The 22499-nt window shown below is 40.6% G+C and overlaps 2 protein-coding genes across 2 annotated transcripts; both read left to right on the top strand.

Moving 5' to 3' along the window:
- Positions 1–13365: 13365 nt before the first annotated feature.
- On the top strand, positions 13366–15000 carry LOC135171561 (cap-specific mRNA (nucleoside-2'-O-)-methyltransferase 1-like). Its single transcript, XM_064138188.1, has 4 exons — positions 13366–13402; positions 13475–13607; positions 13703–14431; positions 14514–15000. The coding sequence occupies exons 1-4, from the start codon at positions 13366–13368 to the stop codon at positions 14998–15000; spliced, it is 1386 nt and encodes a 461-aa protein (XP_063994258.1).
- Positions 15001–17898: 2898 nt separating this feature from the next.
- Positions 17899–20080, top strand: LOC135171560 (cap-specific mRNA (nucleoside-2'-O-)-methyltransferase 1-like). Its single transcript, XM_064138187.1, has 5 exons — positions 17899–18010; positions 18343–18738; positions 18844–19204; positions 19371–19740; positions 19808–20080. The coding sequence occupies exons 1-5, from the start codon at positions 17899–17901 to the stop codon at positions 20078–20080; spliced, it is 1512 nt and encodes a 503-aa protein (XP_063994257.1).
- Positions 20081–22499: the final 2419 nt, after the last annotated feature.

The following is a 22499-nucleotide window of genomic DNA, read 5'->3' as shown; positions in this document are numbered from 1 at the left end:
GAGATGGCTGGGGATTTTCCCGGGTTCGGTAGCAATAAACGACAAAAAGTCGTAAATAGTTAGGGACTCTTCTAAAGCTGAGGTAATTACGGTATTTGGCTAACTACCTGTCGTAAAGGCCCATCTGGAAGGGACGCTGTGTCGCACAGCTTTACGACTTGATCTGTTGCCGCCCGCGAAAAAAAAAGGGTTTTCCCACTACCGGTATGGATTGTTGCTGACATGTGGCACGTTCAAGTCCAAATTTCCCATCTGTGGACGATGGGACAATTGAACGAGAGGAACAGGCCATTTTCACTCATAAAAATTCTTATTTTATACTTGACAGGGAAAATTTTTCCACGGATTTTTCCAAAGCGTCAATATCCCTCAAGGCGTCTTCCAAGACAGAGCTAGTTTTCGCGGTTGCTTGGTCCTATACGATTCTCGTCTAATCAAGAAAAAAGTGCAGTGTTATTAAATTGATGTCGGAGAATGGCAAAGTTTAGTGCAGTTGAATATGCGGATATGGTGACCATTTATGGTATAGCAAGGGGTAATGGATCTAAAGCGTCACGGTTGTACGCGCAACGGTACCCTGATCGAGTGGTTCCTGAGGCACGAACATTTCGAAACGCCCTGCAACGCCTCCGAGAGGGTAATATTCTTCCGCGACATGGCGGTGAAGGGCGTGCAAGACCTAATGCTGGGGTACGAGTGGAGGAAGCAACCCTGGAGGCCGTGGAGGAGAATCCGGAGCAATCCATTCGGGGGATCGCGGCTTCCTTAGGAGTTCCACACAGCACGGTGCATAAAGTTCTGCAGGAGGAAGGGGTTCGTCCCTGGAAATTCACCCCGGTCGAGGAGTTAAAGCCCGAGGACCTCCCCAAGCGTTTGGCCTTCTGTAGATGGCTCCTCGACAGGAGTGAAGAGCCAAACTTTCTTCGAAACATACTGTGGACGAACGAAAAACTTTTCGCGAAGAAGGGGATCGTCAACCAGCACAATGAGCATCATTGGGCGGTTGAAAATCCTCGGCTCGCGAAATGTTCAAACTTCCAATATCGCTGGGATACATTGAATGTCTGGGGAGGAATCCTCGGCGATGAAGTCTACATACACCATCTTCCAGGACGTCTGGACGTAAGTATTCCCCATAGTCAATACTGCGTTTCATGTTGGACTTCGATGTCTAACCCAGTATGACAGGTTTCTACTAATAATTATTTGTTTTTTGGCAGGGAGGGAACTATTTGGGATTCCTGCGGGAGCGGCTTGCGCCGATTGTTGGTGATGGTCCGGCCTCCAGGGATGTCTGGTTCCAACACGATGGAGCACCAGCACATACCTGCGTACCGGTCATTGACAAGCTCAATGAATGGTTCCCCCAGCGGTGGATTGGGAATCGAAATGACCGGGACAGGGCCGGACGACGAGCACCACCCGTTGCGTGCCCCCGCGTTCTCCAGACCTTACCCCACTCGATTTTTTCTTGTGGGGTACTCTGGAGTCGCGCATGCACGTTCACCACCGCGCGAATCAGGAGGAAATGGTTGCGCTGCTGCACGCAGCAGTCGCAACTATTACTCCTGATGAACTGGAGCGAATGAGGGCCAATTTGCTGAAACGTGCCCGACTGTGCATCGCTGCTGGAGGTGGACACTTCGAAAATAGATTGTAGTCCACCCAAAGAAAAAAAATCGGCCCTCTTTTTCCCTATGTAATTAAAAATGAAATTTACAATAAAAACAAAATTTACAAAAACACAGTAGGCCTTTTTTCCGTTTATTGCTCCCTATTCCCGATTGCTCCCCATTTTTTTCCGAGAAATCCTATTTTACACATTAATTATCTTATCGAAAAATCGCGTAGATGTCTTAGTTTAATAATTAATCGCGGATTGTTGTTTAAATTTCAAATCCAATTATTACATAAACAAATGGATTTACGGGATTCCACCAGGAAACATTTATTGTAGAAAATTTGATTCTCTGCAAAAAATGTCGTGTGACAAAAGGCCGTAAATCCATTTGTTTACGTGATAATCAAGATAACGCGGTTATTGCTCCGGATTGTGCGAAAATCGCGAGCTATCCCCTCGGAATTTTGACCTCGATTGTTTATTATTAATTATCTCGATAAGAGGCTCTTTTACAGGATTTTGTCAAGAGACCTTTCTTGTTGTAAATCAAGATACGCGAGAGCGTATCGGCCAAGTTGACGTTTTAGGCCCGTGTGACGTCATCGGCCGATGCTGTCGCGTATAATATACACGACACAACTACTCCCCGATTGGTTTTAATTTTTTTTCTCGTTATATGAAAATTTCTCGCGAAATTCGTGCATAGTTATATTATATAAGTTGACTATGAGCTTTCTAATGATATTTTTATTTCTTGATAAACAATAATAAATAAAAATATCCGCCCATAGCAACCATCATAATGTAATATTTTCGCGATTTTATTTTCTCAGCGTTAGACTTGTACGTCAAAGTTGGCAACAATTATAATGTATGCAATTTCCTCTTCCTCCCCAAGGTTACTAGATATCCAGGTTGGCACAGTACATGTTCCGATGATAAATTCTGTCGCTGGGCTCATTCTAGGGGGAAAATGACGGGACCAATCACAATCGACGTTAAATCGGGAAAAAGGCCGATTCACATCGCGCGCCCAGCGACCCACTACTGTCCCAAACTCGGTTATCTAGTACCTGCGGTCTTTCCCTTTTACCGCGGTTACCGGTAGCGCGGGAAGCTAGTAATGCTGCCAGGCCTACCGGTAACAGCGGGGAAATTGAAAAAATCATTAAAACCGTATAATGGCCGTTTATTTTCTTTCACTGATTTCTTTTACATTTGTTTTAGTAGTTTAGATGCTTTTCAGCATAAAAATAAGTGACAAAAATCGATTGGAAAAATGATACAAACAGAAATAACAAATAACAACATTATTAATTAGTAAGAAAATCAGTGAATCGAAATGAAATGGAAAAACATCAAACTTCAATGGTTTTATCTAATTATTTTCAATTATTTAAATGATTAGATAAATTATGAAGCCGGCTGACAGAAAATCTAACCTATACAGATGAGGTTTCTTTGTGAGCCGTTTGCATAATGTTGTTATTGGGGAAATGATTAGTTAAAATCATTAAAAAAATTAATATTCGCCTTTTATTTTTTGTCACTGATGTTTTTAACTTTTTTTAAAATAATTTACATGCTTTTCTGTACAAAAATAAGTGAAACAAATGATGCAAACAAAAATAGCAAATAAAAAAATTATTAATTGGTAAACAAATCAGTGAAAAGGAAAGAACAATCAGTGAAAGGGAAGAACATTAAATTTCAGCGACTTTGTCTAATCATTTTTATTATTTGAATGATTCGATAAAATCAGTGAAAATAAATAGTAGGGAAAAACATCAAATTTTAATGATTTTGTCTAATCATTTTTAATTATTTAAATGATTAGATAAAATTATTTCTGAATGATGATTTTCCCTTCCATGTTTCACTGATTTTGTTGCTTATATTATTTTGCAAGTGATTGTTATGCTTTGCAAAAATGAGTGAAATCCTATAAAAAAAATCACAAAAAAACTTTTGTGCAAAAATTTCGCCAAGTTGACATTTTATTGGCTGATCCTATTTTCCAAAAAAAAATGGTTACTTTTGTTTACAAAAAAAACTTGAAATTAAAAATACGCCCAGCTTATCGTTCACAATTCATATTGGTTAGAGGAACATGATATCTCAAGTGAATGAATCCAGGAACATTTATGAATAGCAAATCGCCATTCAAAACGCTAAATAATAAAACGCCCTCTGCAAATTGTCGGCTCAAGTCTGATCAATGAGTCTGAAACACATAAATGATACATATGCTCATATGTCCATGTTCAAAATCCCGCGGTCAATTCAGGATGACCAACCGGACGACCTCGGCCAATCACCCTTGACCATCGTAACGAGAGGTCACGATCGATCTCGGGATCGTTACGATGGTCAGTACGCCATCATCTAGCATTCGGATAAGACATACGGTGTGTCTTACGGGAATTCCACCGGGGAATTATTGGCTACCATCGGATAACCAACGGGGTTAGATCGGCAAACCAACATGGCGGAAAATACAGTCCACTATTAATTAAAGAATAGTTTTAACACCTCGGAGTGCACACTGTGTATAATTATTTAAAGGGAAATAAATCGGACATTCATCACACCCAGTGCCAAATTATTCTACATCACCGGAACTTCCTCACCCACCATCCCATCCGGCCCAAATCATCCCGGAACCTCACAATAAAATAAACAGTCCATGTGTGAGCAGACTTTAACATATCTGTGGTTGCTAAACTGGCCATCTTGAAAGAACTAGCGCCACCAACGGTAACTAGCGTCGCCAATTGCCAATTCGATTTTCAGAAAAAGGTCCACTTGGCGCGCCCGGCATTTTATGTATACTTCAGAAAATAAAAATTGTATGTAAGTGAGTAGTTACTAGATAGATGGGTGTCGAACTTCATTTCTAGAAAGCAATAAACAAATTTCGGAGAAAATATTGTACAATCTCCGAAATTAAGTCAATCGTTGGTGATATAGTTACTCGAAAAACATTCGATTGTAAATTATCCCAATTCAACGGTCGATCGAGGAATCAAGTGGAAATGATCTTAATCGTGAATACCATATTCAGTTGAATCAATTGAGAAGGTTAAATACTCCAGTTGAGTAATGTTGCAATCCACTGATGAAGTACTGAGGCGTTCTATCGTAATGAATTGTCCGGTAACAATCGGTACTTTCCCTCAAGGGACATAGAGTGACACAGTGTTAATTAACATATGTCTTGTTGTGTTGTTTTGATCAATCGTAGTTCTCCTTTTTAATACTGTGTTAGGCAGTACCCTACGATGGAAAGCGCCCAGTGTTATTGACTTACAAATAACGCGGCGCGCCAAGTGGACTTTTTTCTGAAAATCGAATTGGCAATTGGCGACGCTAGTTACCGTTGGTGGCGCTAGTTTTTTCAAGATGGCCAGTTTAGCAATCACAGATATATTAAAGTCTGCTCACACATGGACATATGAGCGTATGTATCATTTATGTGTTTCAGACTCATTGATCAGACTTGAGCCGACAATTTGCAGAGGGCGTTTTGTTATTTAGCGTTTAGAATGGCGATTTGCTATTCATAAATGTTCCTGGATTCATTCACTTGAAATATCAGGTTCCTCTAACCAATATGAATTGTGAACGATGTGCTTGGCGTATTTTTTATTTCAAGTTTTTTTTGTAAACAAAAGTAACCATTTTTTTTTTGGAAAATAGGATCAGCCAATAAAACGTCAACTTGGCGAAATTTTTTCACAAAAGTTTTTTTGTGATTTTTTTTATAGGATTAAATTTACAATAAAAAAGATGTCTTGACAAAACACGGTAGGGCTATTGCATAATGAGAAAATTAACATTTAAATAATTAGCTTTGGAACGCCTAGGGGGATGCCCGCGGTTTTCAGAATCTTGTCTTTTAATAAATAATACAAAGGTAAATAATAATGGGTTTTTAATCATCCTAGCGCCCCCCCCCCCCGAAAGGATTGTCATGAAATATATTTCCCCCTCTCTCTCTCTTACACACTAGCGGAATGGAACGTCCGCCCGAGGAGAAGGGGAAGCACGCACACTGCTTACCCGTGGCACACGGACGGAGAGCCGCGCAATGCTCGCGCCCCATTGGCCGTTCTTTTCACCCCCATATCTCTGCAGGGGTGCGTCCGATCGAAAAGTGGAAAAGGACTTTTCTGCTCAGAATCACCCCCAAAACATGCCTATTCACTTTTCGCCTCTACCTGATCTACACCCTGTATATTGTCTCCAAGTGCGTATACGTCGTAACCGTGAGTTTTTTTTGTTCATGGTTAATAATGGTTATTAAGATTTAGAATAATTGATCCTGGATTCTCATCTCAGGGTATTATTTATCGGTTCGTTTAGTTTATTAAGATTTTGCTCTGTGCGGTAGAGCCTAAATAACGCCAAAATTATGCAGTTACGCCTTTTGCGTTTTTTACGCTTTTCTTATTGTCTGGGAATTATTAATCCCCATGCCATGCCAGGGTTACGTAATACTCGCGACCTTGAGGATGCTGCGTATGTTTTGGGAATTTTCTTCTTTGGGAAGTTTCTCGAATTCGCGAGCTTTTTGTACCTTTGTGCCTTTTGGTCTATTCGTATTCCAAAATTAAGTTTCTTACGAATTATCCGTATATTCCAAATTAATTTGTGAATTATTTGCGAATTATTGCCTTTTATCCAAATTATTCTGGAAAGTTGTATTTGCGTTTATCGCCTACGGGTTTATTCTAATTTTGTGCCTTAGGCCATTGCGATTACACTTCGCTGGCAAAAAGTGTCAAACGATTTGTCGTTTTCTTACGAATTTACGTTCGTGTATGTTGCACGCCTCCGCGAGAATCTCCCGCGTATTTTTCTCGCCAAGGTCGCGCCTCTGTATAGAGGATACCCCGCGTCCATCGTTCTAGCTGCTACGTGTTATGCTCTCAGAGCCCGTCGTTTTTTTTTGTAATTATAGTGCGTTAGGATTTTCGTTATTATTTGGGTTTATGACGCCTCGAAATTGGTAACTCGGATTTATTTAAGGTATCAATAAGGAATTTGAAATTATAGGCTGTTAAGTTATTTTCGGGTAAATGAACAATATTTAGCCCGCTATTAGGATCGTTATATTTCTTTTGTTATATTGGGTTTTGATAAATTTATTGTATCCAATTAGATGGATTAAAATATGGTTCTCTCTCTCACACAAAAATTATAGGGATTATATTTGCATTATGATTAAGATTTGTAATATTGTAGAAAACTGTACTGTTCGTTAATATGATCGGAAATATTAAGAAAAATATCGTCCCGTAACGACATATTAAGAGTGTATTGAGTTTTGAATTATTGGATTAATAGCCGAGTGACCAGGATACCCCGAACCAGCCCTCTCTCCACAACCTACATCCTGAGCAGCGTGAGCAAATACCACCTTTCCCTTGACCCTTTAGTTTTAAGTTATTAAGTTTACGTTTTAGTTAGAATTTTTAGTTCGTTGTCGTGAGTTATCCCCTTCGATTATGTTTTTCGATTTGTTGTTCCCGTCGAGACAAAGAACAACTGGCGCCCTTCAGAGCATTTGTTCCGTTTTCGGAATGTCAAGGGATAAGGGCGGGTTAACTGCGAGTTTTTAGTCAAGTAAAAATCTACCACGTTACAAGATGCTTATTATTTACTGGCAGTAGCTGAAAAAGACCGAACATTTTTGCGTTTTCAATTCATAGGAGAACTTTATGAGTTTACTTGTTTACCGTTCGGTTTAAACGTTGCCCCTTATATTTTCACTAAACTATTGAAGCCAGTTTTCTCTGTATTACGAAAAAAGGGTTACAGGTCAGTTTTCTACCTAGACGATGGATAACTCATTGGAGATTCTCGAGAGACCGCAGACAACAATGTCAAAGAGACTTGCTTATTATTTGAATCGTTGGGTTTTATTATAAATTACGATAAAAGTTGCCAATTCCTTGGGTTCATATATGATTCTCAAGAAATGTCAATTGAATTACCCCAGAAGAAAAAAGATAAAGTATTACATCAGGAGGTAGAAATAAAGAAGAAAAATAAGTTAAAAATCCGATCATTTGCTAAATTCATCGGTAGCATAAATGCGTGTTGTCCTAGTTGGAAATATGGAAGAGTACACGTTAGAAAGTTCGAAAGATTAGAATACTTAGCCTTATTAACAAATCATAATGATTATGGGACCTCCATGCCACTTGAAGGGATATCCCAATCCGACTTATATTGGTGGGAGAATAACATTACTCATGCGAAGAACCAGATTAAATGTTTCAAACCTATCATGGAAATATTCTCCGATGCCTCTTACAGTGGTTGGGGTGCCTATTATGATAGAATGAAAGCACATGGTTTTTGGAAATTCGATGGGGAACGACAGACACATATTAATGAGTTGGAATTGATTGCAGCTTTAATGGGTTTAAAAACATTCGCGAACGACGCAAGAAGCTGTGACATTCTCTTGAGAATCGACAATACCACGGCGATTGCCCACATAAATAAAAAGGGGGGGTTAAGTTCCCAAAATTAAACAGTTTCGAAAGAAATTTGGGAATTTTGCGAGAAACGAGATTTATGGGTATTTGCTTCATACATTGCCTTCGAAGACAATTTAGAAGCAGATTTCGAATCACGAAGAGAAGAATCGGAAATTGAATTTGGGTTGTGTCACGAGGCGTTTCAGAGGATTATTAAGGTGTTTGATCGACCAGAGATCGATTTATTTGCATCGAGAGCTAATACAAAGTGCAGGAAATACGTAAGCTGGAAGCGAGACCCAGAATCAATTGCGATTGATGCGTTTACTATTCCATGGCATAAGTATTTCTTTTACGCATTCGCACAGTTCTCAGTTATCCTCCGTGTTTTACAAAAAATCCAATCTGAAAAAACTGAAGGCATTGTTGTTGTGCCTGATTGGCCAGCTCAAACCTGGTTTCCAATATATATGTCAAGGCAATTAGCCCCCCCATTTATTTTGAAGCTCAGGCTAACTTACTCGTATCTTCTCACAGGAAGTCACATCGTCTATACCAAAAACTTACCCTGGTGGCTGCGCTCTTATCAGGGAGGCCTACGAAAGACAAAATATTCCAAGAGATACAGCCGAGATAATGTTATCGTCACTGAGCGAGTCTTCAAGAAGACAATACAAATGTGGTTTCAAAAAATGGTGGTTTTTTTGTGAGAAAAATACGGAGGACGTGTTTGAGAGCTCTCCCCAGGTAGTATTGAGTTTTTTAACTGAAGAATTCGAAAAAGGACCCAAATATGGTACTCTGAACTCTTATCGTTCTGCTTTAGGGCTTCTATATGGGCCAAGTTTAGGAGAAAATTTTTTAATAAAACGGTTTTCAAAGGTGTTTCAAAAAAGCGGCCATTATTACCGAAATAGGACTGTACTTAGGATCCTCAAGTTGTCTCAAATTATCTATGTGAGTGGGGAAAAAATGCATCACCTTCTTTGGAAAAATTGACTGCAAAACTAAGTACTGTTGATGTTGGTTACTGGACACCGCATGCAGACCCTATCACTTATTAATATAGATAATATTACGGAAGTAAGTTCTGGTTTTGAGATAAAAATTCCTGATAGCATTAAGACTTCAGGAATAGGTAAACTCCAACCTCTCTTGTGATTACCTTATTATAAACGAGATGATTTAATTTGTCCAGCGTCGGCTCTCTCATATTATTTAAAAAGTACAAAAATGCTCAGGTGCGAACAGAAAAAATTGTTACTCTCGTAGCAAAAGCCACATAAGGCCGTGAGTACGTCTACCTTAAGCTGACGGATTAAAGATATTCTAACAAAAAGTGGCATCAATACTGCCAAGTTTTCAGCATACAGCATGCGTCACTCAGTCACCTCAGCGGCTAAGCGTGAAGGGGTTTCGATTGACACTATCATAAAAACTGCTGGTTGGTCTAAGAACTCTAAAACCTTTGCTCGGTTTTACAATCGGGAATTAGCGCAAGAGTCTCAAGAATTCGCTAATGCTGTGTTGAAACCAAAAATATATTGAGAAATGTCTATGATAAGTTATTTTATGATATTAATAAAATTCGTTCTGGATTTGAATAAAAAACCGTAACCATCTCTAAAAGTCTACATATAGTCTTGATCTCGAAGGAAGAGGCGCGAATACAATTGTAAGATTAAACGAATTTACCTGTAAGTGAAGTTCAATCATAATTGTATTCGCGCCTCTTCCGAGAGATCACCCACCCTTAAATAAATAAAATCGACATCCTGGGATGATCCCCGACCCTTGGAGTTCCCCAAACTGCCTTGGTTACGGTTGCTCTGGAAGAATGAAAAACATGGGTAATGGAGGGTTCAGAGTAGTACCAATACAAGTATTCTTTTTTTGGTTGTCTCTGAATGTTGTGGCGACTTCGGCAGAGCGATGGAGGTACTACATACACATACCTCAGTATAGCGTGGCGACCCGTCGCCACACCGTACACTCTACTGCATATAATATATATAAGTATACCTTAGTATAGCGACGCCACGCCAACGATTCAGTTTACAAGTGAGTCTATAGATGTTTCACATAAAAAATCTCCAGTAAATATTTTACATGACAACACCTCTAAGGTAAATCCAATATAAAATTCTCTACGTTTATTTTATTTTTAATAATAAAAAATATTTACTTCTGTGACCACCGGCGATGAAAAATTATTTGATATAATTAACAATATAATAACGACCAGTATAATCATTAGGCACCTTTGTCTTAATCCATAAAGTTACAGGTGGAAGGGGCAGGCCTAGTGTCACGCCATAGTGTCGAGCTCCGGATTATTGGGAATTATACGGCCCCTGAGCTGGGGTCCTCTCCACTCTAATCCGCAACAGGTGACCTTCCTCTTAATGACCTATTCCACGTCTCTGATTGGTTCCACTTGTCCACAGCTTTGGACAAGTGGAGGGAATAGTCAGGTCTATCGAACTTCCAATTTTGAAAATCATGTCGGATTCGCTCCATCTTCGGTCGTGAGCTTATACCCGTTCGTTTGTATCTTGAATTGTTTGAAAAACAGTAAACAACTCAGTTCGTGTTTTGAACGAAAATTGAACAATTGAACATTGTCTATCGAATTCTTGTGGAGTGTCTTGCGCTGTTTATCTTGTTGGTGAAGTAGTCGTGTGAGTGAGAAAACTATACTCGTGTTGGAAACGCCAGTGCAAAGTGTAAGTTGATATTTTACCAAGTTGTAGAGTTCAAGATTTTAATATTGTTAGATGTTTATATTCTTGAATTAATTTCTTAAAAAGCTAGTTATTATAACGTCCTGTTGGGGAATAATTTCTATTCAGAAGTGTTGAGTTGATTTTTGAGGGCTTGCCAGAGCTTTTGGAGATAACTTCCACGAAGGATCGTCTGCTGGTCTTTCGAGTGAACAGGACCTGGTGAACATTGGACCGAGGAAGAAGGTCGGCATTATTGGTATGTATCAAAAACGTAATAACTAAATGCAGAGAATTCCAGAGAATTCCGCGGATTCTTGATTATTTTTCTATTCGTTTGAGCTTTTGTCGTTTGTTTATTTGTCAGATTATTCCCGAAATGGGAAATAATTTCACAATAATTCGATTCTTTATTATAAATATTTATTTGATTATTTTTGAAAATTCAGATTAATTATTTTTATCGTAACACTTCTGTTGAAAAGGAGAGCTTCTGGATCGGAGGGGATCGGGTGGTGTATGGGGGTATGAGCAATCCCAAAAAAAATAAAGAGAGATGAATTACACTGCACGTGTCACCTTGATTTATTAACAAACACAATTCGTCAGTCTTAATAATATTTAATCATATGTTGAAGAGCGGTCCGTTATTATAACTAATTATAAGAAAACCCGATGAGCCGTTTCGCGGATATGACGAGTAACAATAATTCGAGCGGTCTAGAAAGATCGATTTAGATAATTGAGCAGTACTTAATAACCACGTGTTACTAACACAATAATCCGGAAGCGAGTGAACGAGCGAATCGCCCGATCGATCGGATGAGTCGAATGCGGGGATCCTCGTGGTCGGTGGTGGGGCAGCTTCCCTATGCAGGATAGCTAGGAGCGGTCCAGGAAGTGGCGCCCCATCACCCAAAGAATGCTAAGTAGGCCCATAGTAACAACTGGGTTGTTTTGATTTTGCCTGATGGTGAGCAGGCGTTAGTATTGGTGATGGAATCCTGTCGGCTTCCAGGAATTCCAACAACTTCATTTTAAAACATATAGAAATTCTCATTAGTAATCATAAAATCCGATAAATTTATCTTGAGTTCTGTGGCTAAAATCGATTGTTTTCTTGATATTTTAGAATCTTCGGACGGCGATGTCGTCCAGGCTTCCGCTTCGCGCAAAAGGTGTTATGATTACGTCGCTAAACCGGAAGACACCGGAATTCCAACTTTTGATAATCCTTCGGCTATGGTTAAACGGCGAAGAGGATCTGGTTCTCTCTCAACCCCAATGACTCAGGATGGCTCCCTTCTGGAGGAATCTTCCGCTTCTCGCCACGTGACTTCGGACCTCGTCCATACAAGAATGGTAAGTACGGACTTTATTCGTGGCAAGGGCCTGGGTAAGAAAAATCATGCTATCACTGAGCCCATTCAGGCTTCCTTGCATAAGGTTAGACGAGGTTTGGGTCATAGTAACCAAGCCCTGATCAAAGCCATTGGGAAATGGGATCCATCCCAAGAAATCATAAGCGTCAGGGAAAAAATCTACTGGTTGAGGAATGATCAGGAACCAACAATAGCAGAGGATTTCAGGGGTTGGATGCGCAGGGCTCCCTGGAAAAAAACCATTGATAATGAAACTTTATTTTGAGAGCCCCAGATCCTTCACCAGGTCATAAGCTTCAACGGTCAGGCCCTACCGCAAACCCGGAAACCCAACGGCCAGTTAGTTCAGCATTGTATTCGGACCATAACGTTTCGTTTTCGTTTAATTAAGAGTTCGTTCTACAATCACCGATTCACTACTGAGTGTTTCCAGCTACACCACCGTCAGTGTGGGCGCCTATTCCAGACAATTAGCTACATCACCATCACCTTGCATAGTTAAATTTAACAGACAATCACGGGAATTTATTCGCGATTAAGAAACTCGACCCAACGTGGTGTTTTTCCTTTAATTGACCCAAGTGGTTGTCCACAGCAGTAATGAATCGGCAGCATAATTTACCCAGTGTTATAATTCATTCAGTTCAAAAATACCCATCATTGCACTCCTCCCCAATCCACCCTAAAATCAGTATCCGCTCTAAACAGAGCATTTTTGATGGTTTAGAAAAACGTGAAATACAAAGAGCGAGGATTCATTCCAATCCTTTTGAAACAATGAGAGATGTATTTTATCTTAATCAAGATGCTATAAAAATGGCTAATATTGACAGAGCCTACAATTTCATGTTCACTAATCCAACAAGTGCACATCCACATGAGATCCTCTACTTCGCCGACGTATGCGCCGGTCCTGGAGGAATCAGTGAATATGTCCTGTGGAGGAGGAAGTGGCATGCAAAGGGCTTTGGATTCACCCTCAGGGGCTCCAATGACTTTCAACTACACAAATTTTACGCCGGGCCACCAGAAACTTTTCATCCTTTTTACGGACCCAAGGGTGATGGTAAAATCTATGATCCGGAGAATCAACTCGCCTATCAACAACTTATCATGAACCATACCCAAGACAGGGTGTTCACTTCATGATGGCTGATGGAGGATTTTCGGTTGAGGGAATAGAAAGTATTCAGGAGATTTTGTCGAAACAGTAAGACTTGTGCCAATGCCTGATTGCCCCTAAGATTGTGCGTACAGGTGGACACTTTGTTACTAAGTGGTTCGATCTGTTCACACCATTCAGCGTGGGATTGATTTACTTGCTATACAGATGCTTCGAAAAAATATCAATTTTCAAACCGAATACTTCAAGACCTGGCAACTCTGCAAGGTTTGTATTTTCTTATTTTTACAACATAAAATACACTTTTTTTTTTTTGTAAAGTTTCCAGGAAAATTATTTAATTTTTCTTTCCTGTGTTCTAGGTACGTGATTTGCGAGAAGAAGAAGAGTGAAATTGAGGCTGTGATCAACTATCTTTCATATGCTACGGAAGTTCTTCTGAGGGGTGACGGAAACGGCGATATCAGGGAATTGGTACCTGTGGAGTTGCTCCAAGATGCCGATAGCTTCGACAACTACATTTGTAGTTCCAACAACGATTTCGGAAGGAAAGAAGTGATGGGACTCTTGAAGATCGCTGCCTTTGCCGAGAATCGGCACCTCTCTGAGCCGAAGCAGACGCAGATGAGGAAGGAGTGTCTTGAATATTGGCATCTACCGGACCGGACTAGAATAGTCCCCAAGCACTTGAAACCAGAGGAAAGACTTCGTTCAATCGTCGTAGAATCTGTTGTAAAGTACCTGAGCGCTCCTCCCATGATTATGACTTCTAAAAATGTGACAACGACTATCCTACAAAATCCCTGTGATTGGTATGCAGTACTCTGTGGATCGGATACCAGTGGAACAACACCTAGCAACCAATTGACTTTCTATTTGGGTATGGGAAAAACCAAAGTCTTCAGGTTGGTGAAGAATATCTGGGAGAGGGCCGACAATATTGAACTGCCTCCTAATACAGTGGTTTATGCTCAACTGGTGGAGGAGATCAGAGGATTGGAAAATAATATCCGCAAAACTGAATCATCGCATATTGTCGATGCTTATCTCCTGGGAGGAGAGGATGTCAGCAGAAATTCACTTCCAGAAAGGTATGTTTTGGACTTTTTAAAAAGTTTTATACTCACGTTTAAAAATAATTTTCTAATCTATTTGTAATCATCGTGTTTTTAGGTATGCTCTCATCAATAAATTCTGTGAGGCTCTGTGGAAGCCCAAGAACTCTGCATATTGTCCAGTTCGTGCCAAGGAATTGCATCCTCTGGATCGTGAGTTACCCATGAAACTTCATGTACAACCCTGTACATTGATAAACAAGAAGAAATTATTAGTACATTATCTACAAGATTCATACCCGAGGAGGACACGCCCCGATAATGATCCACTATCCTTTGTACCAAATAGTGTGGTATTCTTGAAGACAACTAGTGCACCCTGGACACGAGTTATCAGTAAGAAAACTAGCCATCATTATTACTTCAATTCTATGACGAATGAAAATTTTTATGCTAATCGTCGACCAGAGTCAGCTTGTGCCAGCTTCCTCGAGACATTTGTCACTCGGGTGCAGTGGCATTGGCTGGGGGATTCATCTCTGTCAATTATTTATATATACGATAATGTAAAACAGAAGTCCCCTGTTTTACTACCGCAAGATTAGTGACATAGATTCATCAATACTTAGGAAGAATTAATTTTATAATTTCTCATTGAGGTATTTATTGGGTGGTCAGGAAGAACTCATATATTTTCTGTTTAGCAAAATTCTTCTTAAAAAACATTTTTCATTTTTCTGATGATCCCATAAATACTTAATATTGTGAAATCGTAATGAGTTTAGTTTCTAGTATTGAAACAATATTATTGGCTCATTATTGTACATAATTAGAAGTCAGTACGTGGCAAAAATTGATTAATTCATAAAAATTCATTGGTAAGATTATTCATTTCTAGTCATGTAGAAAAATATTAAATATTTTGATCAAGTCCACTCAACTTTTGTACAATTCGAAGAACATTTGATTGGAGTTGACGTCACGTACTGAAAATTAAAATACAAAATGAATGAACAATTAATTGTTCTAAAAAATATATTGATGGATTTTTCTAATAAAATTTTGATACAACTTCTTCAATGAAAAGTGTGAATGTGTTCGTAGAGGGATCTGGTTTGTGTAAGGGGAGAGATTGAGGGGGACTGTCGGTGGTGAGAGGTGACGAATGAGGAAATTGAGCCGGCGACGTGGACACAATGATTCACACGCGTAATGATTTTCTGAGTCACTTTTATTACAAAAATATGGTCAAGATCTAGTACAAATTAATGATGAGCGGTCACTGAATTTAACTAACAATACTTATAAGAGAATTCGCGATTTGAGGAATCGAGATTTGAATACACGTTTGGGGTTCGCGGTAGAGAAAACAGAACACGATGTGGTACTTGTTGTCACTACGGTGTCCAGACGTTGAGAGAGCGATTTGAGGAGAGGTCACGGTCGAGAAGGATCTGGATCGTTGACACGTGACCCTTCTGATTGGTCAAAGTGCGTGTTTCCGTGATCGATCTCTCCGGGACGTGGCGCCTCAATTTGGCAAAAATGCCAATTGACCCCCTGGCCACAGCGGGTTGTTTTGGCCAGGGGTCGACCCGTCAATGGTTTGGTGAGCGCGGGGGAAGGGGAGACATGAGATTAGCCGGATTTCCAACAGAATGAAAACGTCAATTATTGGCAATCATTACCAGTTCTCCAGGAGCTGGTAATAATCGACTGAAACTTTAGATATTTTAGCCATGAATGTAAATACTGCACATTTATATAGTATTTTGTTTTCCACCATCAATACTATTTCTGACTTTGGCTAGTGATGACAAGTTGTAATTAAAATAACAGTATGGAAAATTGGCTTCTAATGGAGTTAATATTTTAAGGTGAGAAGAATCAGGGAATAAAACAATTTAATTTAACAAAAATCTTGTTTTCTTTTTTTAAACATATTGAAATTCTTAAATATTCATTTGAAGTGATCTCCCAACTTTCCTCGAGTTGGTTCTCCTTTTCATACATGTTTTATCAACAGTTACTACATTAATGAATAGTTGAACAAATTCCAAGTTGGTAGTTAATTAACATATTACAACACATTTTTTTAGCCTAAAAGATATATTCGTGATTTAGAAACAGATGCATTGATGATCCACACTCGATCGGTAAAACGTTTCTACACTGAGTTTCTTGCAAAGCTTGTTACACTTCTCCTAGCCTATTTGGGATTGATTACATAATTTTTACATAAAAATATCAAGATCTTAACTTCCTTAAATCCTCTTTGATGACGCCATGAATTCTTTAAACAAATTCGTTCCATCTTCGTCATGATTTTCCATCAAGACTCAATCTTGTTTTCACTAAAGTCTACTTTTTACTCTTCACATCTATGTCCGCCTACTTTACCATTTTTTCGTGTAACCGCTGAGAAATATTCTGTCAATGGTTATTTTCATTGCGATCCTCATGTGAAGTACAACAGTTGAGAGTATTCCCTTAATTAAAAAAATCTGAAAGTAATAGTCATGGCAGAGTTCCACTGTATCAAATTGTTTCCTTATTCTGTGGTCCAGGTAAAATTCCTGATCCCCTCTGGGGCATGTGAGTAGCTTCTCCGAAGGTCATCCGGAGATATTACTATGAACTCCCAGTGGATGATGGGCTTAAAGTGTACAATTCTACAATTAATTTTTAAATAAACCAGTGTAACAATCCTGAAAACGTCTTACCGCCCACATTTTTGTATAGAAATATTTTCTCTACTTTTCACATCCAAAAATGATTTGTAAAAAATATACATCATGGTATATATGTGTTATCCTACCACATCGACACCAACGACGCGAAATTAAGACGAAGTTAATATTCGGCCCCTTTCGCCTATTGTCGTACACCGATATACTAACACTCGACCCGAATTATTAGCGCGACTGACCAGCAACAGATTGGGCAGTCTAAATTTAACCTTTGACTTGTATACATGTTTTCACGCAATAAATTTATCTTCGATAAATATTTAATAATTGATAGTTGAGTTAGTTAAATACCCAACTCACTTCATATATATGTATATATATATATATACAGTATTGTTCCGGCGAGAGCGCACAAAAAAAAACCAGTTCGTGTTTTGAACGAAAATTGAACCAGTGAACATTGTCTACCGAATTCTTGTGGAGTATCTTGCTCTGTTTAACTTGTTGGTTGAGTCGTCGTGTGAGTGAGAAAACTATACTCGTGTTGGTAACGCCAGTGCAAACTGTAAGTTGATATTTTACCAAGTTGTAGAGTTCAAGATTTTAATATTGTTAGATGTTTATATTCTTGAATTAATTTGTCAAAAAGCTAGTTATTATAACGTCTTGTTGGGAAATAATTCCTATTCAGAAGTGTTGAGTTGATTTTTGAGGGAAATAAATTGTTGGAAGTAGAGTTATGGTGGGGTAAATGATCAAACAGTGATTGAATGTTTAAAGAAACCAGTGTTAATTGTGTTGTTCCGGTGGAAAATGGATACTGCCAGGGCTTTTGGAGATAACTTGCACGATGGATCGTCTGCTGGCCTTCCGAGTGAACAGGACCTGGTGAACATCGGATCGAGGAAGAACTTTGGAATTATTGGTATGTATCAAAAAAGTAATAACTTAATCAATAATGCGACGGCTGAATTAGTTTACTCGTCATATTTCAGGACAGATTAATTTTTAAGTCAATACAGAGAATTCCGCGGATTCTTGATTATTTTTCTATTCGTTTGAGCTTTTGTCGTTTGTTTATTTGTCAGATTATTTGCGAAACGGGAAATAATTTGACAATAATTTCATAGTTTATTATAAATAGTTATTTGATTATTTTTGAACATTCAGATTAATTAGTTTCATCGTAACATTTCGTTTTGAATTTTCGCATATAATACCACAAGAGCTCCGAAATTATCGGATATTTCCCGATAGGTTCGTTGCAAACAAATGAACGCGTTACTGAGAAAATCTACTGGTTGAGAAATGATCAGGAACCACCAATAGCAGAGGATTTCAGGGGTTGGATGCTCAGGGCTCCCTGGAAAAAGACCTTTGATGATGAAACTTTATTTTGCGAGCCCCAGATCCTTCACCAGGTCATAAGCTCGAAGAGCATTTTCGATGGTTTAGAAAAACGTGAAATACAAAGGGCGAGGATTCATTCGAATCCCTTTGAAACAATCAGAGTTGTATTTTTTCTTAATCGAGATGCTGTAAAAATGGCTAATATTGACAGAGCCTGCAATTTCATGTTCACTAATCCAACAACTGCAAATCCAAATGAGATCCTCTACTTCGCCAACGTATGCGCCGGTCCTGGAGGATTCAGTGAATATGTCCTGTGGAGGAGGAAGTGGCATGCAAAGGGCTTTGGATTCACCCTGAGGGGCTCCAACGACTTATAATTAAATAACTTTTACGCTGGACCACCAGAAACTTTTCATCCTTTTTATGGACCGAAGGGTGATGGTAATATTTATGATCTGGAGAATCAACTCGCCTATCAACAACTTATCATGAATCATACCCAAGGACAGGGTGTTCACTTCATGATGGCTGATGGAGGATTTTCGGTTGTGGGAATAGAAAGTATTCAGGAGATTTTGTCGAAACAGTTATACTTGTGCCAATGCCTGGTGGCCCTTAAGATTGTGCGGACAGGTGGACACTTTGTTACTAAGTTGTTCGATCTGTTCACACCATTCAGCGGGGGATTGATTTACTTGCTATACAGATGCTTCGAAAAAATATCAATTTTCAAGCCGAATACATCTAGACCTGGCAACTCTGAAAGGTGTGTATTGTCTAATTTTTACAAAATAAAATACATTTTTTTTTTTTTGTAAATTTTCCAATAATTTCATTAACTTTTCATTCGCAAATCAAGTACCTAGAACACAAGAATTTCTTTCTTGTGTTCTAGGTACCTAGAACACAAGAATTTCTTTCTTGTGTTCTAGGTACTTGATTTGCGAGAAGAAGAAGAGTGAAATTGAGGCTGTGATCAACTATCTTTCATATGCTAGGGAAGTTCTTCTGAGGGCTGACGGGAACGGCGATATCAGGGAATTGGTACCTGTGGAGTTGCTCCAAGATGCCGATAGCTTCTACAACTATATTTGTAGTTCCAACAACGATCTGGGAAGGAAACAAGTGATGGGACTCTTGAAGATCGCTGCCTTTGCCGAGAATCGGAACCTCTCTGAGCCGAAGCAGACGCAGATGAGGAAGGAGTGTCTTGAATATTGGCATCTACCGGACCAGACTAGAATAGTCCCCAAGCTCTTGAAACCAGAGGAGAGACTTCGTTCAATCGTCGTCGAATCGTTTGTAAAGTACCTGAGCGCTCCTCCCATGATTTTGACATGATTTCGACGCTCCTCCCATGATTTCTAAGAATGTAACAACGAATATCCTGGAAATTCCCTGTGATTGGTATGCAGTACTCTGTGGATCGGATGCCGGTGGAAGAACACCTAGCAAACAATTGACTTTCTACTTGGGTATGGGAAGAACCAATGTCTTTAGGTTGGTGAAGAATAGCTGGGAGAGGGCCGACAATATTGAACTGCCTCCTAATACATTTGTTTATGCTGAACTGGTGGAGGGGTTGAGAGGACTGGAAAATAATATCCGGAGAACTGAAGCATTGCATATTGTCGTTGCGTAACTCCTGGGAGGAGAGGATGTCAGCAGAAATTCACTTCCAGAAAGGTATGTGTTTATTTTATTACGAGGTTCCGGGATGATTTGGGCCGGATGGGATGGTGGGTGAGGAAGTTCCGGTGATGTAGAATAATTTGGCACTGGGTGTGATGAATGTCCGATTTATTTCCCTTTAAATAATTATACACAGTGTGCACTCCGAGGTGTTAAAACTATTCTTTAATTAATAGTGGACTGTATTTTCCGCCGTGTTGGTTTGCCGACCTAACCCCGTTGGTTATCCGATGGTAGCCAATAATTCCCCGGTGGAATTCCCGTAAGACACACCGTATGTCTTATCCGAATGCTAGATGATGGCGTACTGACCATCGTAACGATCCCGAGATCGATCGTGACCTCTCGTTACGATGGTCAAGGGTGATTGCCCGAGGTCGTCCGGTTGGTCATCCTGAATTGACCGCGGGATTTTGAACATACCGCCCGCCCTGCGTCACCCCCCTGGGTGACGATGTAGACTGTCCGTGTTAGTTTTGACCTTCCAGTAGGTCGCCGTTAATTGGTAGTGGTACCAATCGATGGATTGCCCGCTGCGTTTCCTTGTTGCCCTTCCAAAGTGTGACAACCCTGGTCAAGTTGTCCCGTCCCGGGTGGATCCTGATGACTCGAGCCAGGGGCCATCTGGTTGGCGGTTCCTGCTCATTTGATATGAGAACCAACGTCCCAATTTTAATGTCGTCCGTTGGTTTCCTCCACCGATATATTTGTTGATAGCGATGCACGCACTCGCGTGCCCAATGGTCCCAGAAGTTCTGCACCTTCTGCGTGATAAGTTGCCACCTGTTTAGCCGATCCGTGTTGATGTTTTCCAGACTTGGTTCTGGAATCGCTGTCAGCGATCCGCCGATGATGAAGTGCCCTGGTGTCAATGCCGTGGTGTCTTGCGGGTCGTTATTTATCGGGCAGAGTGGCCTCGAGTTCAGGATGGCTGCAACCTGAGTCAGAAGAGTCGTAAATTCCTCGTACGTCAGAGTTGAAGTTCCTATCACTCTCCGTAAATGATGTTTCGTGGATTTAACCGCGGCCTCCCACTTGCCTCCCATGTGAGGCGAGTAGGGCGGGTTAAATCTCCATTCCGTTCCGTTTGTTGCTAGCCAGTTCCTGATGGTTGCCGATTCGCTGGATGCCTGGTGGATGATTTGCCGTAATTCCTTTTCTGCCCCGATGAAGTTTAATCCCCTGTCACTGGTCAGGGTCGCGCAAATTCCCCGTCTTGCCGTAAATCGCTTGTACGCTGCGATGAATCCGTCCGCCGTGAGGTCTGTGACCAGTTCCAAATGTGTGGCGGATGTGGCGAAGCAGACAAATAGGCAGATGTACGCCTTGTACATCGGTTTGCCTGCCCCGGAGCCTCTCCACCTCAGGATGTTGATTGGGCCGGCGAAGTCAACTCCTGAGTGAAGGAAGACTCGTGATGGTGTCACTCGTCGCGATGGCAGCTGTCCCATCAGCTGTTGAGCTCGCACAGCTCGATGACGTGCGCAGATGACGCACTTTAATATGTGTGAGCGTACTGGTGCCCGTCCTCCGATGATCCAGTACCTCTGCCGGATGTGTGCCAACGTGAGTTGCGTTCCCCCGTGGAAGCTCCTCTGATGAGCTTCCGCAATGATAAGTGATGATAGCGGTGAGTGACGTGGGAGAATAATTGGATTCTTCTCCTCCGGATCCAATGTTGAATTCCGAAGACGTCCGCCCATGCGCATGACGTCGTTTTCCAGGTATGGCGTCAGCGTCGCCATACGATGCTTGGCTGCCAGTGATCTTCCAGCCTTCAATATGTTGATTTCCCGTTCGAAGTATCGCTGTTGGGTGTACTTAACCCAGAACAGTCTTCCGTCCTCTATTTCCGTAGTTCCGAGTTGTGGAGAATCCGGTGTTGGTTGTCCCTTGAATTTGTTTATTGCTCGATTCACCCAGGCTGTGATTCGAGCTAGCTTGTTCCATGACGAAAGCCGATTGATCAGTGCATCTTCGTCGACAATGTGCACTGGATATGAGCTGGTGGTGGGTGGTTTCGCCTCCATTGCCACCGCTGATGCTAATTCCGAGGCTGATGCTAATTCCGTTGATGCTGCTTCCGTTGATGCTGCTACCCATTGTTCTGGTGGTTGGACAAGCCATGATGGTCCAGTCCACCAGAGATGATGCTCCCGCAATTCCGTTGGGGATATTCCTCTTGATGCGCAGTCCGCTGGATTCTCCTTGCCGTTGATGTGATTCCATTTGGCAGTAGGCAGGGTTTCTTGGATCTTGAGAACCCTGTTCGGCACAAAGTCCTTCCACCGTGATGGTTCTCCGTTGATCCACGCGATGGCTACTGATGAGTCGCTCCATAAGTAGAGCTCCGCATCGTCAAGTTCCAG

Source organism: Diachasmimorpha longicaudata, chromosome 20 (assembly GCF_034640455.1).
Source record: "Diachasmimorpha longicaudata isolate KC_UGA_2023 chromosome 20, iyDiaLong2, whole genome shotgun sequence".
Lineage (NCBI taxonomy): Eukaryota > Metazoa > Arthropoda > Insecta > Hymenoptera > Braconidae > Diachasmimorpha > Diachasmimorpha longicaudata.
The sequence above is the reverse complement of the archived record's forward strand: the minus strand, read 5'-3'. Positions and strand labels throughout refer to the sequence as shown.